The sequence below is a fragment of the Nipponia nippon genome, unplaced genomic scaffold (assembly GCF_047370975.1).
Source record: "Nipponia nippon isolate SJK-2023a ecotype South Korea unplaced genomic scaffold, ASM4737097v1 scaffold_3, whole genome shotgun sequence".
NCBI lineage: Eukaryota > Metazoa > Chordata > Aves > Pelecaniformes > Threskiornithidae > Nipponia > Nipponia nippon.
The window spans coordinates 107,216,693-107,240,989 of record NW_028262347.1 but is presented as its reverse complement, the minus strand read 5'-3'; the positions used below and the strand labels follow the sequence as shown (position 1 = coordinate 107,240,989).

Here is a 24,297-nt window from a genome sequence, read left to right as displayed (position 1 = left end):
ACCACGCTCTCCACGGGGATCTTAAGCGTTTGGGCTGTGTGGGGTCGGGCGCGCCCACTTGGCAGCTTGTGAATGCCAGGCACGGCCCTGGAGTCACGAAGCAAAATGCCAACAGACGTCGGGCTGGGCAAGAGCCATTTGCTTCATGTGCTTCGACTGCTGGGTAGAGCAATTGCCTCCCCGCCAAGGGCGGAAACTCCCATTTTGCAATATTGGTAAGGACGGGCTTGGGGCAGGGAGTCCTGAATCCGTAGGACTGGAGCAGTCGTTCAGAACACGCTAAATTCACTGCAGCAGAAGGTACTGCCTTTTGCTGTCCTCTTGAAAGGATTGGTTCATCAAACTCTGTAAACAGTTAACAAGACCTGGCCTGCGAGAAGAAACAGGAGGACACCACAAAACAGTCTATCAGGGAAATACCAAGATAAGCAGGAGAAAACAAAGCCGCTGATAAAGCCCAAGTGATAATCACTTGAACCATGAGTGAACTATCCTAATTAACACATTAAAACTACATCTCCTGAAAGGAGGACCCTGGCTCAAGCAAAGATCCCTACCCACTGAGCATGCTCTGTAAATTTAAAACACACTGTGCACACAAGTGGAAACGGGGCTTGTAAGAACCAATAGAAGCAAGGATGAATAAGTGGAATTGTGAAAATACTGATAACAGCTAATCAGAATGTATGAAATGTCACTGTATCTTAACCAAGGTGTGCTAGCTTTGTGGAGTTACCACCTAGCATCCATCTCTGCGCAGACATGAAATAAATATCTCGACTCCGTGTGCTATTAATTTTTTTTGCACACCGGGTAAAAGAACACTGCTTTTTGGGGCAACGTTCCCGGTCACGCCTTGTGTTTTTCTTGCAAGCTTTCAGTGGTTTCAAATGCTGGTAATCTGTCCTCCTTCATAGCATTAGAAATAACGTGATGGTGTCAGATATCGATACGTGTTTTGATCTTTCAGGTTTTGACATGATGCTGTTGCCTTGAGAAGACCATGGTTGCAATTGAGCTGGCGTTTTCATTTTAAACACCATTTATCAGTGGTTTATGACTCGGATTTTCAGAAACCCTTCAGGTTTTCTGCTGGCATGGCTCTTAGCTGCCATACAGATAAGCTGGGTTCATAACATCATCAAAAAATAGCTGCTGTTTTAAATATTTCAGGCTTTTTAACCACTTCCGGATAAACCGAAATGTACTGCTGACGCATTTGTAGAGATACTGCCTTTGGAGTATCCTTTAACAATCAACTCTTTGCCTTCCCAGTGGCAGTACGGAGTATGATGAACGAAAGGCACCTCTCAGGTGCAGTGCCCGTGTTAGACATCTGTAGGTCCTACTGGGCAAACCCAAGTCTGTGTGTATCCGAGGCTGTTAATTTTAGCAGAAATTTGCGTGCGGGTAGGGGTGGAGTAGGGACTGCAAGCAATGTTGCCTGGATCTGGACGGCTGCTGCAGCAGAAAGCTCAGTAGAATTGTTTCCAAATTCATCATTTGGGGGATTGTGGTTTTTCCTAAAAACAAAACCTGATGTGACTGGGCCCCCAGCAGGCATCGCTTAGCATTCAATAACACCTTGGTGTGCTTCTTGCCCTAATTATCCAATAACTTCCGCTAATGTAGCTAACTAACATCTATTAGGCACATGTGGTTTACACCCCCCCCCCCGCCCCCCCCCCCCCCCCCCCGGAGGTATGGTGACTGCATGTGTATATCTGTTTTGCGGTGGAATGTTTTTGTCTTGGTAGGGAGCTTTGAGAGCCATTTGAGAAGCCACCAGATTCTTGTCAAAACAATAGTGTCTGCATATGACTTGGAGTCATACCTCATGTAGTTAATAACTGTAGCTCTTTGGGGTTTTTTATATATGTAATGGATACAAGCCAAGGGACAGCAATGTCTGGGGTTTTTTTTATATACTTGGTTTAGATTTGTTTTGGCATATTGATAATTATTTAGCAGTTCTTTTGTACTAAGATTAGGCAATAGATTAATGTAGTGTGACTTAACCGAAGTAGTTCCATCAAAATTAAATTCTCCTTTGACTTACAATGCATATTAGAAGATCATTGTTGCACGGAAGACTTACACTGGGATACCTTAATATAATAAATGTAGGAGCTGTTGAATTTGAGAAGAGTTATGAACGCCTCACTACAATTGTCCTCCTGTTAGCTTTGCATTTTCTTGTCTTGTATATATTGACTTATTCCCCTGTCTTTTAGTAGATAGTAAGTTTGCATTAAAATGTGGGTTAGGGGACACAACTGTTGTATTTACACAACTTGATTTGGCTGAAAAGGGAGGAAAGTAGGAGACAATACAGAATATATGTTTTGGAGATACCTAAAATGAAACATTTTGCTATGTGATTCATGTTTTGTAAATAACCTCAAGTTTAAAGGGAAGGGGGATAAAGCTCAAACGCTTAATATTACCGGGCCCAAAGTAGAGTCATTTTGTTTCACTTTCTGTCTGCATTTTGTTTTATTTTGCTCTTCTGTTTTGCCTCCCCCCTCCCTCACCTATGTTCAGAACAACCTAATTTTGACTTTTGGCTCAAGTACTAGACTGAGTAGTCTGTCACTCACGCAGTTCTATTGCGTCTCCTTCATCCTTGGTTCAAACCTGTTCTGTTCTGTGACTCTTGACACGAGCATCAGATAATCCTTTTGGGAAATGATTGGAGTGGCATCAGTCCTTAAATCATCAGCTCTTACTAAGTACAGTTTTATGGTGGAATGCTTTGCCCTTTGTTTGCCGAATCGTCTGTGAAACATTAAAATGGTGACCTTGCTCCACCCGCCATCTGCGCCCTTTGCTCTATGATCTGGTGGACCAGAAATGACCTGTAACTGCTGTAACTATTGGCTGTTTTGTTGTAGTGTGATATGGCCAGATTCTGACAATTCGAGGTTACCCTTGTCCCTTTTTAACATACTACTTATGATCACTTGGGTCAGTGATGTAGTGAAAGGTTCTTGGTCAGATGATATGGTAGCAAAGCACTATATTGGCCCAAACACCTCGTTCTGTGGGTAGAGAAGCTGATAAGACAGCACAGAAATGGGAAACCAGTGTGTGATCAGAGAGGTTTATGAACACTCTGTGGGTTTTTTTTGTAAGGGTGCTCCACGGTGTTACATCAAATCAGATCAGGGAGTTCTGGCATGCAGCATGTTCGTTTTAGAAGTAATAGTGACCTGATACACAGCCCTGTGGAGCCATAGATGCTAGTGTTTATCTAAAAAAACCCACACTGACAATAAAACAGAGTGGAACAAAACAGAGTGGAAACTGAAACTCGTAGCAAGTCACTTGTCCCCTCTAGCAGTTCTCCTCTGGAGAAGGTGATGAAGGAGAATTGGGAATAGTCCCTGTCACTCTAAAAGAAAGCTGAAACAGATATGTGTCCTTTCTCATGTAATTCAACTTCTTGACACAACCCTGGATCCATGCTTTTTTTCAACAGATCCAATTTGATGACGTCAATGCATTCTTCACAGCAGGAAAAAAAATCAGTTTTCCAACAAGCATTTCCTTAGACTGGAAAAGCAAATTGGCTGGATGCCTGGTGGCTCCTACAGCCAATCACTATAACCTTACCATAAATGTAGATGTGTTTCTATCTTAGGGTTGATTATTGACTTTATTTTAGCCATGGGACCATCCTGTCCCAGTCCTCTGTGTGTGCACTCTACCAGTGAGCGCTGAGATCCTGAATGCTGCATTATTTAGCAAATATTTTGCATATCACACAGGCTCACTTAAAATTTGACTTTGTGACTTGATATATTGTAAATGCATCTCCCAAATGTTTTGCAGAGCCCTGTCTCCGTCCAGAACTTGCAGCAGGCAGCTTAGCTTCAGAGCTTGGCTGGTGCTCTTTTCTCTTTTTTTCAGGCTAATTGCTCTTAGTTGTTTTTTGGGGATGGTATTACTAATACTAAGATTGTGCTTTATACTTGCAAAGCTTGGTGTATAGCAAATGCTAACTATCAAATGTGTAACAGATGAATTGTAAAAGCTTTGAGATAATGTGCTAGGGAGGCTAGAGGCTCTCCAGAGGTGAGTGAGGACGTGCAAACCTTTTTCCTTCAGGCACTGCCTGGACAGAGCATGGCTGATTTAGTCTGTGAGTAGTATTAGTTTCCTGCATTTGTGAGTTAAATCCAAGGCTGAATCCTCATACTGAGGATGGGAGAGGAAAGATCTGTAGAGAAATGTCTGGAATTAAAAGGTAAATGTGAGTAAAAGGAGGTCTTTAGTTCTGCTTTTACCCTTTGATCTGAAGATGGCAGTAACAGGCACGCCAGATGGCTTTATTTCTGATGTTGAGTAAGTGACACCCAAACAGCCACCCTTCAAGGAAAAAAGTTTTCATAATAATTTTAAAGTTAACTAAGACAAATTTTATTAAAGGTGGTGGTGGGGAGGAGAAGCTAAAGGAAACATTTTAAAAGATCTTAGCATACTGTAATTGATCAGAATTTCTGAAACTGTAAGAAATGTTATGTCTTTTGGGATTTAGTTCCACTGGTTTGATTTGCTCTGTCATGCTCCTATTTCTGAGATATCACCTATCAAGTGAGACTAGTACGCTTAGATAAAGCGTGCCTTGTGGCTGAGACTCCAGACTCTCTCGTTTTTTGGGTTTTTTTTTTTGGATATTGCTTAACCTTTGATATTCTTGCGGGGGGGGAGGGACAGTGATGTGAAAAGTTTTATCCCTCCCACTAACGTCTCAGATGCAGTTCGGCATCCTCTGCAACATCAAACGTTCTTCAGAGTGAGAACAGGATGCAGTGAGCTTGCTCTGAGCGTTTCTCTCCTGGGCACTGTTGTGCACTTTTAACTGGAGCTTGTGCTTCAGGTAGATGATCAAGAACTAAATTTTGGTAGAGAGGGGCTATTGTGGTAGGAGCAAGGTTTGGAGATGGTGGGGCTGTCACTGTTCCCTGCCTTCACCTACTCACCCACTTCTACCACACATCTGCACAAACAGACAAGAGGCCTGGGTAGCTCATGCAGCTACAGGAGTGAGTCATATCTTCTCTGTTCAGCTGCACAGCCCACTGCATAGTCAAGCTTTTATGAGCATGAAGCAAACAAAATGAGTATGTAGTACAGACTAATTTATATTTCTATCAAAATGCAGTTGATGATTGTTTTCTGTCGGTGGTTCTCATCAGCAATTAAATGATGGGCTTAGAAAGCTGTGCATCTCTAGGACTGGTCATAACAAGAAGGGATACACTGATGTTTGCTGTCTGAAGCAGTCTGTTAAGTTCCCAGATAAAATGGTGGTGATATTTATCAGGTGAATCATTTCTCAAATACTTCTTGGAAGCCAAGTATTTCGGAAGAGGCATCCTTTCCGCACTGCACGGTAGCTGCCTCTCCTGCTGTCAGCCAGCTCACACGCAGGAACGGGCGACCGGATGGGGGACTGCAGAGGGATGAACAGCAGAATGTGCATTTCTGGTTCCCTGGGATGGGTGGAAGAGTCTGGTGCCACTGCATGCCACAGTTTTAACAGCCACAGATTTCCCATGCATTTCTCCCAGCCCAGGGGTGCTCAGAAACCCCCCTGTCTGGAGGTAGCCTGCTGAGAGGAGAGCAGTTCCTCAGTTTCATGTGAGAAATGAAGAGGGACTCACATCCCTTTGCTGTAATAGTGTGAGGAAATTGTCTTACCTTCTTGAAGTAGAGGTTTTGGACTGGGTTCTCAGCTCTCATTGAATCATTTCGGTAAGCCATGATTTTACTTGACATCAAAGGTAATTTTGATGTTGTCTTGAGTGAAGCTAAGATTTCACTACACGTGCATAAAGCAGATGTAAAGATCTGTTATATCTGTAACTGGGGACTTCCCTCCCTCTGGGAGGCAGGGCTGGCCACCAGCCCCTTCTCCATCAGCCCCCCAGAGGGGCAGCCCGGTCTGCCCTGCGCTTGCCGCATGGCAGACCCTGGAGCATCTCGGCTTGGTGCAGTGCAGGGCTGTTGCTATGTGGAGCTTGTTCCTTGCTCTCCCAGCTACTGTTCCACTATCCCAAGTGACCTGGTACAAAACCCACATATTTTCTTTTCAGGGGGCTTACCTGAAAAACAGGATCTGACAGAAACAAGTCTACAGAAGAATAACTGTAAATTATTAAAATCAAGGTAGTAGGGAAGGTTTAGCCCTCATGAAAACAGTAGCTTGTATTGTGTAAGCAGAAAAAAAGAAAACAGATGTTAGCCCTTTTTCCCAAGTGTGGTTGTCCCCTGTTCCCCCCCAGCCCATTTTTATGCGAAGGCCTGGCCATTTCCAGTGCAAGTGGTGCTGAGTGTTTAATGCTATAAAATACTATAGCAACACTTTTATTTAAATACGATTCAGAAAGGGGGACACGTTTATGCTGAACACTTGCTAATTGCATAATTTTCTCCTTTTATTAAACAACGTGTTCATGCTCTGTAACACAGACTAATCAGAGTGCAGAGGAATGATTTATATTATGTTGAAGAGGTCTGAGCGTTTGACCTTGTAAATGAATTCCCAGAGACAGCTGAATACAATGCAGTAAGTAACAGCCTCTAATTAGGATGCTGAAAGAGTTGTATGTAGTTCTGGTATCCTGATGTGGAAACTATCCAGGCATTTTCAAGATCCTTGGGCAACAGTGTTTTGCAACAGTGAAAGGAGTTACTACGTCTATTCAAGAAGCTACTAGCAAGGAACTGAAAGAAAGAGAAACCTGGGAAGTACTTACAGGACTGACAACATGGTAGACACCGTAATTCTGAGACAGAGAGATACAAAACCTCGTCTTTTATTTAGTACTGTTGCTGACTTGCAAGAAGAACAGAACATGAATCAGCAGGGTTTAGCATTTTCTGCCTGTAGGTACTTGGGATATTCTTGAAGCCCTGAAAACCGCAGTGAAACCAGGCAGATGTTAGCCTTCTGTCTATGGAATGGAGAGCTGTGTGCAGCGAGAGCTGTATCTGTACCAGTCCTTATGGGCGCACTATATGTGTGTATGCAATACAGAACAGTATCTGTGATGTTATCATGGTTAAGAAATGGATCAAAAAGCTGTTGAGGTTGGAGAAATCTCCAGCTGGGCTATAGGCAGATTAGACCTGGGTCCTGGCAATTTTCATCCTCCATGAGGCCAGTGGTACAACAATTGGTCTTGAAATAGGCTGGAACGAGCAAAAGCTTTGCAGAATTCTGTGTTTTTCTTTATTTCTGAAGGATGGTTATGTTTGTTTCAGTAATGTGCATCTAAGTCTCTTTTACAGTCATAAAAAGAAAAGAACAAAGCATTGTTCTTTGGTCTGATAGGGAATTTGAGCAAACAGTTAAAGGTAGGCATGTAAAACATTTAGTGGAAGAGGAAAAAAAAAATACATTTGGCTGGAAAATGCTGGCACACTTTCAGAAAACCAACCAAATCATGAAACAAAAATAGCATGTTATCTGTACTTTTCCATAGTTCTCAGGACTGTCTGTAAGAAAGAGGAAGAAGAAACTACTTTACGTAACTAAGATGCATCTGCAAAGCAAAGGCGAAAAACCTGCCTGCTTCAGTCTTCTTGTGAGACTTGAGCATCGTTTGGGGAGAGGTTTAATAAACTGAATGTGCTAGAGCATGAGTAATAGCTGTGTGCTAAATGCCTCCTGGCTAAGTGACCAAGCATCGTCAGCTGTCAGTCTCTGGGAACACCACGGTAGATAACAGGAAGGTCTCCCAGGGCCAGGCAGCAGCCAGGACGTGTGCAGGGAGGTGTGACAGAGGCAGGTTAACACTGCACACAGGGCAGAGGAGAGCACCAGCGAAGCCCTGTCCTTCCTGCAACCTGCGGAGAGTTAGGCACCACCTTGCCGGGTGTGTTTGTCTGTACCTTGTTTTCATCAACGAAACTGACATTCAGCAAAAGTGCAATGGATGGGTAGGGATCCTTCTGCACAGGTCAGAGATGCAAAGAGTTTTCTCAAGGCTTCATATTATAAACAAGATTCTGCTGGGGAGGACTCTGTTTTATCCTAGATCTATAATCTAGATTGTAGCAAGTTATAAAAACACATCACACGCAGACACACTTTATCTGTGACATTTATCTGTAACTTGTGTTATTGTTCAGATCGCTGATAGAGGCATTAAGGTGCATAGCCAATGATGGGTAGGGAATGTCCCGCAGAATCTCACCCACTCAGCAGTGATTTCCCTGAGCTGCTGTGCTGTGAGACTTCAGCTAGACAGTTCTCATGCTACTCTGCATAGGTCGATTCTGCATTTCCTTATTTTTAATTATTTCATGTTTTAGAAAGGAAAAGGCTTTAGAAGGCTTTTACAGCTAAGTTTGTAATATTTCTCAAAAAAAGTTTGGCAAGAAGTCATTTTTATAAAGCCTTATTCATCAGCATTTATTATATTATCTCCTTTTATTTTTTTATTATTTGGATTCTATATTGGCAGCTGTGATAGTTTGACTTAGAGTGGTGTGTTCATCTGGCAAGTTTGTAATTAGCTACTTCTTGCCATTACGTGCTTGAAATTTTTGTTAAACTGCCTTTCTTCCTGTTTTGGGAAAACCCCTTAAGCATTTTTAAGGACTAATGAAAATAAGTGTTAATTGTTCTAGAGGCACTTTGGCCTGTTTTCTGGAACACCTGGATCGATGCAGGCTATCCAAACCTGCTGCACTGTGCATGCCCAACTTTACTCTTCCAGCACCCTCCTGAAATGGAGTTGAAATAGAAAACCCCAAACTGTTTTGCAATCCTCTGAATCGACATCTGACTTTTTCCTGGTACAGAAAATGCACATGTATTAAATATGTTTGCATTTGCCACGTTATTTTTGACAATTCCATTTAACAGCATATATTTCCGTATCATAGCATGCCAGTTCCAAAAGTACATTTCCTTTTTATCCCAAGGTATTTGTTAAAGTATGTGTTCACTTTAGTCATATAGGTTGTAGAGTTCCACTTGTATTTTTCGTACATTCTTCAGTTTATTGCCATATAATGCTCATTCCTTCACTGTGATACAGTGGTTCCCATGGAAGTTTTAAAAAAAGAGTTCAGCTGTACTCTCGGGAGTTGTTTGTTTATAGGTTGTGCTGAGCGGCTGGTACAGAAGATGAGGAAGTTGTGGCAGGGCCATGTCTCCTCGTCCTGCCCAGCAGCGACACCTAACAACTGCTCCGTGTGCGCCGAGCCCAGGTGCCAGGAGAAGAGGGCTGGAGACCAGGTCTGGGTCATCTGCAGAGGTAGGTACCTGCTTGTTGACACTTGTGGTGAGAGGGACTCCATAGTTTGTCATTGTCCAGAGCCCACGGGCAACGAAGCTATGTGTCGGTCACAAAAAGTGAAACTCTGGCACTACAGAAAATTATTAAATTTGGTAGTGAAAGAAATTACCGTGTAGAGGTTCTTTTCCTTGCTGTTTGCTGGAGGGCCAGCCAAACTGGCTGACACAAGTGCTTGGGCTTGTGAAGCTGTGTGATACAACTACGCATACAGAGTCCACAGGCTTAATCTGTAAGTAATAGCCTTATGAAACCTGCTTCCAGCAAGTTTCTCTGATGGGAATGATCTGATTTCTCATAATGTGCAAGCTCACCTTGAAATCTTTATTTTGGTGAGATAATAACAGGGCAACCACTTCAAAAAATGTGGTGGGAACTTGGTCTCCTTGTTGCTGTCAGTCTGGGAGTACGTTGGTTGGGGAGCTCGGAAGTTATTGTGGAGGAAGGACCCCTGTGCTCTGCCTGCCCCACACGCACGCCGTGTAGGTCTGACTTCCTCAGGAATACAGGGCTTGTTTTTCACAGTGATATGGTGGGAAGTTTTTGTTTACATTTTGACAAATTTAGATAGCATGTCACTGGAGTGGTTCTGATAATCGGCGGGGGGCAGGGGGGAGAGGGAATCTGTTCTCTCTTAGCTCTTAGGAGGTTGTGCCAGTGTAACATTATCATGAAGCCTTGTCTATAGTGTCATTTAGGACAGATATGTCTGCATGAACTGTGAACAAGCTACTGAGGTGCTGCTAGGAGTATATGCACAGTGGAGCCAGTGGCCTGAGGGCTTATCCAGGATCTCTGGTGGATTTGCAGCTCTTTGTATCAAGATAGTGTTCATTTGGCTATGCTTCTGATATATTTGATATTTTCTTTCTAACATTAGGCATGTCTACACTAGCTGGCATGTGAGCTATGGGTGCTGCCTTGAAGATAAATTGTAGAGCTTATTTCCACAAAAAATCATGGAGGGCACTCTATCTCCAAAACTATGTGTTTAAATTAGGGAAATTTATGGAGGGAAAATCTGTCCACATCTATTACGCATGAAGATATAGGTACAAACTCCTGTCTCAAGAAATCCTTATGCTGCACATAAGGAAGCAGAAAGGATATAGGAAGAAAAATTATCACTGTAGGCCTCCCATTTCTTTCCTAAGCATCTGCTATCAGGAAATCTCAGAGACAGGATACTGAGTAAGATGGATATCAGCCTGACCCAGCAGGGCTCATTCTTATGTTCTATTTATTTATCTAAGAAGGATGAGGAGGGAGCCATTAGCTCATTTTTACTTTGAATACGTTCCTTTGATTTTGAATGAGGGATAACTTTACCACATTACCATGGAGGAAGACACTTTGTCAAGAAGATGAAGTAAGGTTGTGAATTAACATGCTGCTTCACCGCCCCCCGCCCCCCCCCCCCGGGCTCAAGAGGCCTAGGAGGCAAACGCTGTATCCTCTAGCTCTTGAACAGCACTGGCAAAACTATTTTCCAAACTTCGTAGGTAGAAAACTGTCATATTTGAGAATGATTAGAGCCATTTCGTCTTACTTGTTAGAGAGAGACCAGTGCAAGAGCCTGACAATCATAGAGAAAGCTAGTCTATGGGTCTGACAGCTTATGGTTGATCTGACACTTTACAGATGCCTACTGTGTGACAGCTGCAATGAATCAGGTTATTAGAGGGACTTTCTGCTCCTGAAAGCTTATTTATTCCTGCCTTTCTCAAAAGGAGGGGTGGGGAAGTGTAAAGCATATCAATGAGATAGAGGAGAGGGCCTGAAGCCAGACAAACCAAAACAGTTGGAGATTCTGAGATTCTGCTAATGCTACGAAGATGAAAGGAATCCCCAAATAAAAAGGAGCCAGAGACATATTTAGCATTCATTCCTAAAGAGCCAATTGGATGTAGGCAGGAAGGTCTCAACGCATGTCTCAGAAGTTGTTTTCCCTTATAAAGTAATGGCTTGTAATGTTATGAGCAAAGGGGTTACTTTATTCCCAGTTTTCTATAGCAGTTGGGATAAGACTGCAGCTTCTGCCCTCCTTTACCAAAAAAGTATGGTATCTACGAACTGGTGCGTGACCTCTGAGCTGGCATTCTTCAGGCCAGCTGAAGCCCATTTCCTAGGCGTGGTGGCTATGCAGTTCCTGCTGCTGTGGAGTCCCAAGCACATTTTGTGTCCGTACAACTATCTGCACAAGTTACTGAAAAACAGAGAACTTTTGACTTAAGGAACATGTAGCTAAGAGTTTCCACTGATCTCTCGAAAGATGCTTGAAATCAGTGGGGAAGTTCCCAGTGTGCATGGGAGCTTTGCTAGCATCACTATAAAGAGAGAAGGAAAAAGGGTATGAAAGAAACAAAATTATTTTTTCCACTTATTTTGCTTTCTCTGATCAAACTCTGGACATGCTGCTGTGGTGGAGACTGCAAAATGGTTTAGCGTGGACAAACAGAGAAGTTCTTAGGGGAAGCCAAATAAAAAACAGAGTTTTTGGCTATGGCTGCAATGAAAGAACTAGAACCTAAGGATATAGACACACCAGGCAAATTGCACTGTGCAGGTTTCCATACAAATGGGCAGAAAAAGTACTGAAAGATAGGCAGCAGAAAGCGGTGATGGAAGTGGCCTCCAGAGGGGAAGCTAAACTACTTTCAGAAATAGTACTGTATTCTTTTTCTTGCAAAAAAATTTAAGCTAAGCTGGTATGTGTCTGTAGCTACAGAGGAGGGTTCAGAGGTTTGATCCCCAGCATTTAGGCTTGGGTCTCAGAAGACTTGTTCTGTTCAGTTCTCTTTAGGTTCTTATTCCTGTCTCCTGCCAAGTACATTCCCCCCTTCCCCCTCCCCTCTGGCAATCACCTATGTTGCTGAGAAGAAAGGTGTAAACTACTAATGTTGTTTTTTCCCATGTGTTTTAATCTGTAGTAATATCTGTGTGATCATAACTCGAGCATGGAATCACTAAGAAGAAAAGAAATACTTATATTCTATCATGTCCCTCGAGCCGGACTGACCTAATTTCCTTGCATAGTTCACCTGTTTTCCTTCCTTCCTGCCCCAGGACCTTCCGTAACGTAACGCCCCAGAGACGAGCTGCCTGCGGAGCGCTGGCTCTCCACTGTGTGCTGGAGGCATGGTTGTGCAGCACCTCTGCGCTTTTCCTCTGCTGTTCCTGTGTGTCCATCACTACTGCTCAGTCAGCCTCTGGGCTTACTTCTCTCTTCTAGTCTGCATAGCCCTGTCTCCAACAAATATCCTTCATATGGTAGGTCCCTCCAAACAACTGGTGTTTCCTCTTTATCGCTGTATCAACAACTGCCTGCTCTGAATGAGATTCTGTGTCAGCTGTATCTTTTTCATGAGCACGCTGAAAGCTGGGATTCCCACATCTTTGGTGCTCATGACAGGCAAGGTGATGTGTGATCCCCACCCAGATAACCATTCTTCATAGGAGCCAAGGGGCTGCTGCTGCCATCATTGCCATCACCAGTAATCGTGGTACACACCCGGCTAAGTTTACAGGAACTGCGAGGAAGCTTAACAGAGATATAAACGCGTCTGTGGTATCTGCGTGGCCACTGCCTCCTATAATATCCACAGAGGCCTCTGGTAGAAAACTGTTGCCTGTATTTCTAGCTATGCTGAGGTGCAGTGTGAATGGTGTACCAGTTCTGCTGAAGGGTTGTTTACTTGGCTCTGCAATCTCATATGTGCTGTATCTGCTAGAGCATCATCACCAGTAAGCTTTTTTGGGAGTGTTAACCTCTTCTCATTAAGGGGAAAAGTTTGGATTCTTTTGGATCTTTGTCCCAGTCTTGGTATTTCCAAGGAGAAGTAGTAGATGATGCTTTTGAAAACCTTGGATTATGTTTCCTCCAATCTAGGAGGCAATTGATGTTTGTATCAAAATCAGACATGACACTGCAGTGAAGGGTTCTGCTGCGTGAAATTCCCCTTCCCCTTGACCTGAGTTCCCTGATCTAATACCATATGTTCTATGTGAGGTACATAATTTTTCTCAGCTGTGTTTTTGAGTGTTGTTTGAAAACAAAGAATTTAGTTTTCGCTGTCCTTTGAGTGTCAGTTGGAGATATGCAAAAAAGGGTCTGTTTATATCCTCTGTTGTAGGTTGCTTACCTTGGTGGGTTTTTTTCCTTTTTTTTTTTTTTTTTTAAATATCTCTTATATTTTGCCCCAATGCTGGAAGTAAAATAATAAATAGCTTTTGCATGGCTCATGTTCCAACACTTGTTAGCTTCTGTTTCTGACCCTCAAAGGCAGTTACATTCCTTAAAAGTTCCTTTCCTTAAAAGTTAAATTCCTTTTAGTCTTCAATCCATAATTCTGCTATCTCTACTTCTCTACTAGTGGCTGAATCCTTATAATCTCTACATCAGAAAAACTCCCACCCTGGTTGTATGGGAGATTTTCTTGCATTAGGACTACTCAATTAGGCAGCAAACACTCTGTAAGCAAACACATGATGCCCCTCCCCGTTGTAAAAAGACTCACAAAGCAAGGAACTCACTTGGATTCTCACATCTTTCTTGGCTTGTGTGCGTAGAGCAGTTTTGAATTTGTCATGGTTTAGTATTGGAGTTCAGAGATGCGTATTTCTGGTCTTTAGTGCAAACTTAATGAGACAGTATTGTTATGAAAGGGCTGCTTCACTAGAATCAGCCTGTCCAGAGAACAGCTGGCTACAGCTGTAAAAATCCAGTCCTGTGCTGAAAATAACTTGTACAGTGAGAACCCTTGCTTTATTCGCTGAAAATACGCTCAATGGAAAAGCTAGATGGGGGTTATAAAATTTAACAACTTTATTATGAACAATTTGAGATGAGTTTACGACAGTCCAGACTTGTGGCCATCAGTGGAGTAGCACTAGGGTGAAGTTGGCCCACAGGTCCTAGGGTTTTGAAAATAAGCTGACAGAGAAACAGAATGGATTCTAACACATTGCAATCCAGAGGGGATCATAACAATCATGGAATCATAGAATACCAGGTTGGAAGGGACCTCAAGGATCATCTGGTCCAACCTTTCTTGGCAAAAGCATGATCTAGACAAGATGGACCAGCACCCTCTCCAGCTGAATCTTAAAAGTGCCCAGTGCTGGGGAATCCACCACTTCCCTGGGGAGATTATTCCAAGGGCTGATTGTTCTCCCTGTGAAAAAATTTCCTCTTGTGTCCAATCGGAATCTCCCTAGGAGTAACTTGTACCCATTACCCCTCGTCTTTTTCATGTGGCTCCTTGTAAAAAGGGAGTCTCCATCTTCTTTGTAGGCACCCTTTAAATACTGGAACATGGTGACAAGGTCTCCCCTAAGCCTTCTTTTCTCAAGGCTGAATCTTTTAACAGAACGTTTTCACAACCTTCAAAGATGTCACTGTGAACCCTGTACAACAGCAGGTACTGTTTTCACTACCCTTAAGCCTATGGGCAATATTTAGCATACAAACAAAATGCCGAGCTTTTAAAGAGACTTTGTAGCAAAATTCAGCAGCTGTTTAGTTTGCCAGAAATATTTTCGTTGTTTTTGTCAAAATCTTTAATAAAAGCAAAGTGTTTTTTTAAAAATGCCTCCCCTATTATAAATGACCACTCTTCCAATTTATTTCTCTGCCTCTTGGATGTTACTATGGAGGCTTGGACATCTCTTGTTTGAACACATGCTTCTCCTGCCAGAGGGTGTCTACTGCGGGCACACTCCATCTCTCTGTATTTTAGCAACTCTCCTGAAGTTTTAAAGTGTTTATCTTACACAGCTGAAAGTCTCCTCCTGTTTCATGAGCTCTGCACTGGAATGCAGTGGAAGAGACCCAGGGCCTGTGGCCACCCAGATTAGAGGTTTTTGTAATAAGGTCCCTATATGGTTTTGTTAGAGACTTCAGCTCTGTCTCTGTCTGTCTCTGCTCCTTGTTTGGGAGGCTAGTGGGAGGAGAAGAGCCGAAGGGGCTATATAACCTCAGAGCTTTCAGATACAGAGTGCACCATCCCAGAGCAGCTATCCCCAGCCAAGCGCTGTCAGGGTAAGTGGCACTGAACCAAAAGCATGATTTGCAGATTGCTGGAGGACTTCAATTAAATAATGTCAAATGGAAGCTATTCAGGAGGATGTACTGCTGTGCTGTAGTTTGCTTAAGCAAACTAACTTACTTCTTAGAGCTGAATTGATAAAATGCTTGTAATATCTATACTGAGTTGTCTTTATTTTATAGCACTTCTGAAAGGGAAATAAAAGTTCTACCTGATGATTTTGCTGATTCCACCAGCACTCCAGCAATAGCATAAAATACAGTCTGTGTAATGCCATGGCTGGAATTATAGCTATATTAATGTTTAAATGAACCCGTGTGACCCTGCGGTGTTAGTTTTGTACAGAACAGAGTTCCTGAAGGGGTGAATTTGCCCACTGTGTAGTAGAGTTTCTCATTAGGTTTGCTTCAGTGCTGTTAACTCAGTGTAAGGTGATGTGAGTGTTTTGGGGAATGTGACTGTAAGAAGAGCTGGAAGTATGCAAAATAGCAGTGTCTAATAGGCTACAATGAGGATGCGTGTGTATTTATCCTTGTCTCTATGTATATGAAACTACTGTTCTGTAAAATGCCAAACATTTCTTTAAGGAACAGGCTGCACACAGTATTTCTTGTGGGGCTGGAGTTCTCTTAGTAGTTTGTTGTGGAGATTGGTGAAGTGATTGGTTATCTTTAGATATAAAGCAGGTAGAAGAAAGAGGCTGAATACTGTATTAATTACTTGGGAGAAAAATTTCCTTTCTTCCACAGTGCTGAGTGACGTTTGCTGCTGTAAGATGTTACTGCTGTGTGCCATGGCAGTCCTGAGCTGTAGCTCAGTGGATGGCAGCAGAGTGCCCTGTCTGAAATTGTTCAGCTTTGATTTTTCAACTTTTTGTGCTTTATTACTAAATATGGTTTTCATTTAGAGTCCACTAAGCTCAGAAATGTAGCCTTTCCTGCCCCCTTCTTTCCCCTCCCCCAAGTGATTTTTGGCATTGCATTAGCGCATGGGTTTGAGCAAACCCCCTGACCTCGAACTCTGTTCCAAAAACAGATGGTTGAAAAGCCTATTTCCTAATTAGGAAATGGTTTGTCCAAACCAGTCTGTTCATTCATGTTGGATAACAATTGTACTCCATTCAGTAAATGTTTGAATATAAAGAGCCTGTTTTCCCAGGAGTTTAATAAACACAAAAATTGCAACCTACTTTCCTTTGCCAAGAAAAATGATAAAATATCTGGAGTACATCAAGTTAGGATTTCCCTGTCCTTGTCTTCTCCCGGGAGCAATGCCCAAGCAGCCTGCAGGAGCAGGGCTGCAGCCGTGTCTCAGGGCTGCCTGGCTGGGGAGACATGGAAGATCTCAAATGAAGGATTTGGGAGAACTGTCCATGCTTGTTCCATCTGATGTAGAGGCTAAACAGGTTGTGAGCTCCTTTGCTCATCGGCCATGGCTCTCACTGACCCCATTCCCACTTCATCCTGCGCTTCCAGTATTCCTGTGGCAGAGGGTTTCGGAGACTGTGTGTGGAGCCGGCTGGTCTGTGGATGACAGCTGTCTCCTTTCGCTGTTAACACACTGCGATTTGTTGAACTCTGCATGGAAGCCCAGGCTCAGAGCTAGCCAAGTGATTCCCTACCACACTATAAATTGTGAGCAAATAGTTCTTCCTGAGTCCTGGTATTCAGTGCTTGTTTCTGTAGTTGACTTTAATACAAAGCTTTCAAAGCATTTTTATTATCCACATTATCTTCTTGTTGCCAAAGGAGGAAAACAGTTTCTTTTTACTGAGACAAGGAGCCAACATAAATTACTCTGCCACTTTACAAATGCAGTTTATTAGCACCTTTGAAATGATGATAGACCATACGCTATGGCCTGTTTTTGAAACACATACTGTCCCTGACTTCATTTTAAAGGCGGGTTATGTTTTCTGAGTGACTAGGGGAGGGTTGGAAAAGGCTTTCTTCTTTTTATTTGGGAACATTTATTCTCTTTTAAAAGGTTAAATGTAAACTTAATTGGCCATCTTGACCCAGTGTGTTAATATCTGCCTCAGGAAAACACTACTGGTACATGCCTAGCATTTAATGTGGTTAGTCTTTGGGAAGCCCAAGACTGGACGGGGAAGGCTGAAGTGCTCTTACCTTTGACAGCTTTCTGCATGTGTCAAGATTTTCACAGGGTGATGGAAAAATGAGGGAGGTTGTGCTGAATCTGATGCAAAGGGATCTTTGTTTTTGCAGCTGTCAGTCCAACGTTCTCTTTTATCTCCCACTCACCCCCAGCCGTGATTTTCTGTGACCAAATTTAGATAAACGTTTGCTGCTCCCTGATCTGTCTGCCTATGCTGCAGGATAGAAGTCTCCTCTGGAATCCCCTGGATAACCTCTAGTGCATACAGCCCTCCGGAAGACATGGTTGAAACCTCTCGTGCTTTCAAAAGGACGCCCGTTCCCTCGTACGGCCCCGCAGGCCTTGTGATTGCCAAACCGGTGCCATACCTCTCTTTGCTAGTGCTGGTTGCTTTCATACAACTGTCTCTGTCTTCAAGGTTGGGTCTGCTACCTGAGTATGTCTTTTTTTTTTTTTTTTTTTTTTTTTATTCTTTCCTGCTGTTTTCATAGGGCCGTTTTCTGTCTGGAGGGCCTGAGGACGTTGACGTAGAAGATGTGTGAGGAAGAGGACAGCACTGCCCTTGTTTGTGACAATGGGTCAGGGCTCTGTAAAGCCGGCTTCGCTGGGGACGATGCTCCCAGAGCAGTTTTCCCTTCCATTGTGGGTCGTCCCAGGCACCAGGTGATGAACTGCTTTGGTTATTCCATACTGGGCTTGTAGAAGGCTTTGCTGCCCTGTCCCCAGCCCTCCACCTCAGAGCCACCTTTTCCTGTGTTTGGGACTTGCCCAGCCCTGGGTAATCTGTGTAACACAGCATTTGCAGGCAAAATGAGTCCAGCAGTGCACTCACCTGAGTCAATGCAGGTCTCTTGCCTTGTGAGAGGAGTCCTAAAATTTTTCACTCCCTTATATGCCCTCTTCTCCCTGTCCCTTAATTTTGGGTTACCCAGAGAACTTGGTGAGTAAAGCTAGTTTTAAAAAAACACAAAAGCCCAACAAGAAATATCTGGAAATTTTGACTGCCCTAAAAGCTGGTGATAGGTGATATGTGGAAAACTAAAAGAGGAAGGAGAAGTTTTCAGTCAGTTTCCTATTAACCTTCCTGACTTTATTCATTTAGCTGCATCACAAATGGGCACCTGTCTAGTGTTGAGTTTCTTTAGCTTTAAGGTTTACATTTGAGTATATGATGCATTCCAGTCGATTTTAATAGTTTGCAAAACACATATATTATCCAAGCTGTTAAATATAGAGAGTTTCTGAGTCAGATCATCATTAGCATGAACTACAGCAGCTTGGCTAGGCCATGACAAACTAATCCTCCTAATTGGTAGATCCACCTAATTGCTTCTATGCCATCTAAAGACCTGGTGAAATGGGATGAGGTAAACTGGTTGTAAAATGCAGCATTTTATATACCCAGCACATACATTTTAAGCTCTTCAGGGCAGAAGAAAGGTGTACCTAATTGAGGCCCTAGGCGTTAACATAACTGAAAAAAAATATTCAAATGCCAGCTTCTGTAGATAGCGTGGATGCTATTAATTGCTCAAAGCAAGCCATACAGTCACAGTGGAAACAAATGCAGCAGATTTCTAGAACCTTTCCTTCCTGATCACGTATCATGGATAGCATTAGTGCCCTGAAGGAAGGATCATCCCATCATAAATTGCAAATCCAGCTTGCTTGTTTCTAAGACAGGGCAGTTAGAGATGCCAGGGTTTGGAGTGTGTAATGACTAAGTTGTGATGAGAGTATTATGCACTCAAAGCATCCTACTATATACTATTTTTTTCCAGTATTTCTAACTTTAACATAGAGATTACTGTATATCCAGAGTAGTTTCCAGCTTCTGGTCCATGGACAATTTCTACAGGATCCATGAAAACACCTAAAAAGAAGCCTGTACCAGTAGTTTTAAATTGTCTGTCTCTAATGGCCAGATTATAGTGTTCAAAAAGAAGGTTAAAAAATGTTGAAATATAAGCTTTGGGGAATGTAAAGTGTGTATTGCTCTGTCTTGACCCTTAGATGGCACAACATCACTTTCTGCTTTTTCTCCACTTTATTATAGTTTAGCAGAAGAGTTCATCCCTAAATAATAACAAACATTAAAGCAACCCTATTTTTTCACTTTATCTTGATGAATTTAACATTGTGCTTGTGCTGTTTACTTAAACTGTAGTGGAAACATGAACACCAGAGGTTTAAGTGAACTAAACATTTAATTTTAGAAATTAAAAAGCCATGAGTAATTCTCCATTCATTAGTATTTGTAAAGTATTTTGTAACTAGTATCACTGGCAACTGGATTTATTTCACAGCTAATGTTCTATCTACTTTGTGACACCTCTCCATTTGTGTTATTTTATAGGGTGTGATGGTTGGTATGGGTCAAAAAGACAGCTACGTAGGCGACGAGGCTCAAAGCAAGAGAGGAATCCTGACCTTGAAATACCCCATAGAACATGGCATCATTACAAACTGGGATGACATGGAGAAGGTATTTCAGCTTTGAAAAGTTGATGTGTATCACTGGTAGAGAGAAATACTTGACCCAAATGTTTACAGGATACCCACTAAATTTTAGATGAAAGTGTCATGCTATCAAGTATGGTTTGACGAGAAAGTTGTTAGCAACAAAGATTGACTTGCATCTAAAGCTGAAGTATCACTAGGAGTACATCGAAATAGTTATTGGGAGTTCTTTTACTCCAGTATGATCTATACATCTTTGCATTAGCAAAGAAGGGGGAAGAAAGAAAAAAAAAAAAAAAAGGAAAGAAAAGGAATATCCTCAATTTGCTAGTAAAGAAATGGAATTTAAGAAAGTATGTTTCTGCAAAAATGCAAAGCACGTATGTAATTTTGATGTGGAGGGCACTGTTTACACACATACTTCTTAGTGCTTGAAAGATTAGCAATATTGCAGTGCAATGCATCCATTTCAGAGCCAGTACTTGGATGAAAGGCTTCCAGAACCATGTTTACAGTCATAGTCTGTATGGTTGATATAATTGCTAAGATGGCATTTCTGTTTAATATTGTGCTGTGGAAACAGGGCTATTTGGAACAGTCGGGACATCACAACACGCTGCAAGCGTGTGGAGCCACACAGGACTTACTGACTCTCATAGCGTTGTATGTTTTACTTGGAAAGACAGCAAAACCTTTCAGATACCTAACCTATCAACCAGTCTTTAATCACCACCAGCTTGAAAACAAGCTTAGAAAAAACTTTTTGGCCTTTAGAAAGTCTCTGGTGGTTTTACTTCTTATTAGTGTATTAACCTCCTCTTGCGATCCGCTTGGCCTCAGATTTTTATAGCTCATAGGAATGAGCCATGAGGAGGCAAAGAACACAAGTTGACTTTCAGCCTCACAAGCCATATGCCTTCATTTCTTTTTATGAATTCTTGGGCTGGCCTCTATAAACCAAAAGATGAAACTGTTTTCAAGAGACCCGTTATCTATTGAGCTCTACTGCATAGGTCTGCATATGTTCTAGAGTTCTGGAACTGTTTAACTTTCAATCATTATTGAAATTGCATTGCTGGAACCAAGTCTGTCCTGCTCTGTCTCTTCTACTCTAAGAATAACATATTTATTCTCATTAACTTATGTGTCCTTAAAATAAGTCATATATTACTAGCAGTAAAACCTGAGGATAGTGGTTTTCTTTCTGCAGCTACTTTGGTAATCTATGAAGGCAATAAGAACAACCGCATGCAAAACATGCCTATCTCTAGGGCTGTAAGCAGGGTGCTGGAGCACAATATCTGTCTGGAAGTGATTCTGAACTGCTGGTTGATAGCGTTTCTTTCCTTTGGCTTCTCCCATTGTTCTCAGATCTGGCATCACTCTTTCTATAATGAGCTCCGTGTTGCACCTGAAGAACACCCGACTCTACTGACTGAAGCACCACTGAATCCCAAAGCCAATCGAGAGAAGATGACTCAAGTAAGCTCACAGTGAAGCTATGGCATAATTCCAACTTTGTGAATTCAACAGGATGTGAACTTCATAATTTCAGTTAGTCATGCTGTCCAGTAGTCTGTCTCTCCTAGTTATGGAAGATGGAAAGTGCATCGTGACCACCTGTCATATTTGCATGTTATTACATTTATTTTAGAAAGTCAGTTTATCCGCTTTGAATGTGAGTACTTCAGTCTGTCCAAGCTTTGTGTCATCTTAATCTGTTTTTATGCCCAGGCATATTACAAAATTATCTTTGATATGTGCATGTGTCTATATTCATATGTTAAAGATATAGGCCAGGTACAGGGAAATGTCTTACAGGACAAATATTTTTGGATTTAGATTTTGTATTTTCCTTCCTTGTTATTACCAACCATCAAGAAATATGAAAATCTTGTCTTCTCCCTCTCTTTCAGTATATTGCTTCAACTAAGCTAAAAGCCCTAGTATTAAGGCAATTATTTCAATTGTATTTCAGATTATGTTTGAGACTTTCAATGTGCCAGCCATGTATGTAGCTATTCAAGCTGTTCTGTCCCTCTATGCTTCTGGACGTACCACAGGTAGGCCTCTGGGGAACATGGCAAAGACATTTGAAATAGTTAAGTGTGTTGATGTGGACCTGGGAATGAATCGCGTGTTATCTTCTGAAAGGGATTGTGCTTGACTCTGGGGATGGTGTCACCCACAACGTGCCAATTTATGAAGGCTACGCCTTGCCGCATGCCATCATGCGTCTGGACCTGGCTGGCCGTGACCTGACAGACTACCTCATGAAAATCCTGACGGAACGTGGCTACTCCTTTGTGACCACTGGTAAGGACGCGCTGCTGACTGAGGAGGAGAGTTCTTTAATGAGCAATGTTTCTAGCAGTCTTAGAAGGACTAGCAGTGTTTCTACAGTTGATTAGACACAAGAAGGAATCCAGCAGGAAAGTCCCCTGCAAGACTAGCAGAGAATTTGTGTAAAAAATGGGGGGGGAGGTGTTGGAGAATGAAAGGGCATGTCTGTCAGCATGTCTGGGTCCTTCCTGAATGCCATTCTAAAGATTGAATCCTCTTGACAGCGGAGCGTGAAATTGTCCGTGACATCAAGGAGAAGCTGTGTTACGTGGCCCTGGACTTTGAAAATGAGATGGCCACTGCTGCCTCTTCCTCCTCTCTGGAAAAAAGCTATGAGCTTCCTGATGGCCAGGTGATCACTATTGGAAACGAACGCTTCCGCTGCCCAGAGACCCTCTTCCAGCCATCTTTCATTGGTAGGTTGAATGATTGTTCTGCCTTGGTAAACTGCACTTAAATATCAAGTCCCTGTTTTCTTTTTATTGCGTCCCATTTCTAACTCACTTAGATGTATACATGGGCATGTCCTAGCACCCATTATATAACAATCTTTCAGAACAGCACTATTAATATGATGGGAGGAACTTCATGTCAAACAATAAGGCAAAATGCTTTCCCAAAATAGACCCTGAATGTTTATTGCTGAGTCCTGGCATTGGGCCCATGCTGTTTTCTATGTCTTGCAGTTGGCTACTACAAGAAGTATGGCCGCAAAGCCACTTTTCTAAGTAGTGTGAGGGTTGTAGTTTGAATGTGCTTGCAGGGAGCTGGGGTGGGGGGGAAGCACTACTTTTATTTTTCAAAAAGACTGCTCCAAATCCTGAATCCGTGGTTCATCACATTTGCAGAGCAAAGCCAACATAATGTATGCTAATCAACAGCCATGAGGCAGACTTGAAACAAGGTCACACAAATCCAGTGTCGGTTCTGCCAATCGGCAGAATTTCAGCTCAGAAATAGATGAAGTAGTTGCATACTTAGAGGTATTAGGACATATTTTGACTGTTCTGTCTCTGAGCTGGCTCAATTTAAAAAAAAAAAAAGAAAAAGAAAAAAAAAGAAAAAAGAAAACAAATGATTCCAAGACCATATAAGGAATTCTTAGGACATTTGAGATTGCCTGCAAAAGCCTAGTGGAAACTTTACTATTCCACACCCCCAGCTTTCTTTTTAAGGAGGAGTTGTGTGCGTAAGCAGGAGAGGAGGGCTGTACACCAAGAAACTCCTAAGCAAATAATTTAGGCAGCTGGAAAATGACTTTCCAGATTTCCACAGTTCTGAAGACTGATGTCTTCCAAAGAGACACTGAAGTTCGTGTTGTCAGTTCTGTGTTAACAATTTTAAGTCTCTGTACGGAGTTGCTTCCTCATTGTTCTTCTGTAACTTCCCCAGGCATGGAGTCTGCTGGCATTCATGAAACCACTTACAACAGCATCATGAAGTGCGATATAGACATCAGAAAGGATCTTTATGCCAACAACGTGCTGTCTGGAGGCACTACAATGTACCCGGGTATTGCAGACAGGATGCAGAAGGAAATAACTGCTCTGGCTCCCAGCACTATGAAGATCAAGGTATGGTGCAGTTATTTGTAGACTATTTGATTTGGCATGTACAAAGTCCTCAAAAATCTAATGAAACATAGCAACACTTTACAAAGTAAGTACATATTTTGAATCATGTCTGTACCTTCTAGCAAATAATGACTACCTGGTAACTTTGTTGCTGGAAGAAGAGAGCCTCTGTCCTATTTCTTTGTTCATGGTGAATTCTGCAAACTGCCCCAACATGGCCAAAGAACAACAGTGTGGACCCAGCAGCATAAATTTTCCTCTGGTGCTATATGTGATCTTCTTCAGCCCTTTTTGGCTGATAGAGATGGGAGAGAGGAAATGCTGGTTTTGTCTTTGGCCTACAAGTTCAAAAAAGAAAGAGTCTCTGACAAGCCAGTCTTCCTTCTGCTGCTTCCAATCTTCCACTGCTTGCTTTGCAAACATTTTATCAGCTATAACAAG

At 42.3% G+C, this 24,297-nt stretch overlaps 1 protein-coding gene across 2 annotated transcripts in view; it reads left to right on the top strand.

Moving 5' to 3' along the window:
• Positions 1-24,297, top strand: part of ACTA2 (actin alpha 2, smooth muscle) — a 42,757-nt gene that overhangs the window by 17,807 nt on the left and 653 nt on the right. Inside the window, exons 3-10 of one of the 2 annotated variants that reach the window (XM_087764503.1) lie at positions 9,120-9,275; positions 17,971-18,142; positions 19,836-19,964; positions 21,311-21,421; positions 21,918-22,002; positions 22,094-22,255; positions 22,507-22,698; positions 23,675-23,856. In XM_087764503.1, coding sequence (XP_087620629.1) covers positions 18,014-18,142; positions 19,836-19,964; positions 21,311-21,421; positions 21,918-22,002; positions 22,094-22,255; positions 22,507-22,698; positions 23,675-23,856 — 990 coding nt within the window. In that variant the 5' untranslated portion in view covers positions 9,120-9,275; positions 17,971-18,013. Of the gene's footprint in view, positions 1-9,119; positions 9,276-15,221; positions 15,355-17,970; positions 18,143-19,835; positions 19,965-21,310; positions 21,422-21,917; positions 22,003-22,093; positions 22,256-22,506; positions 22,699-23,674; positions 23,857-24,297 lie in introns of those variants that run through there. The other variant, XM_009465594.2, reaches the window with a different exon arrangement.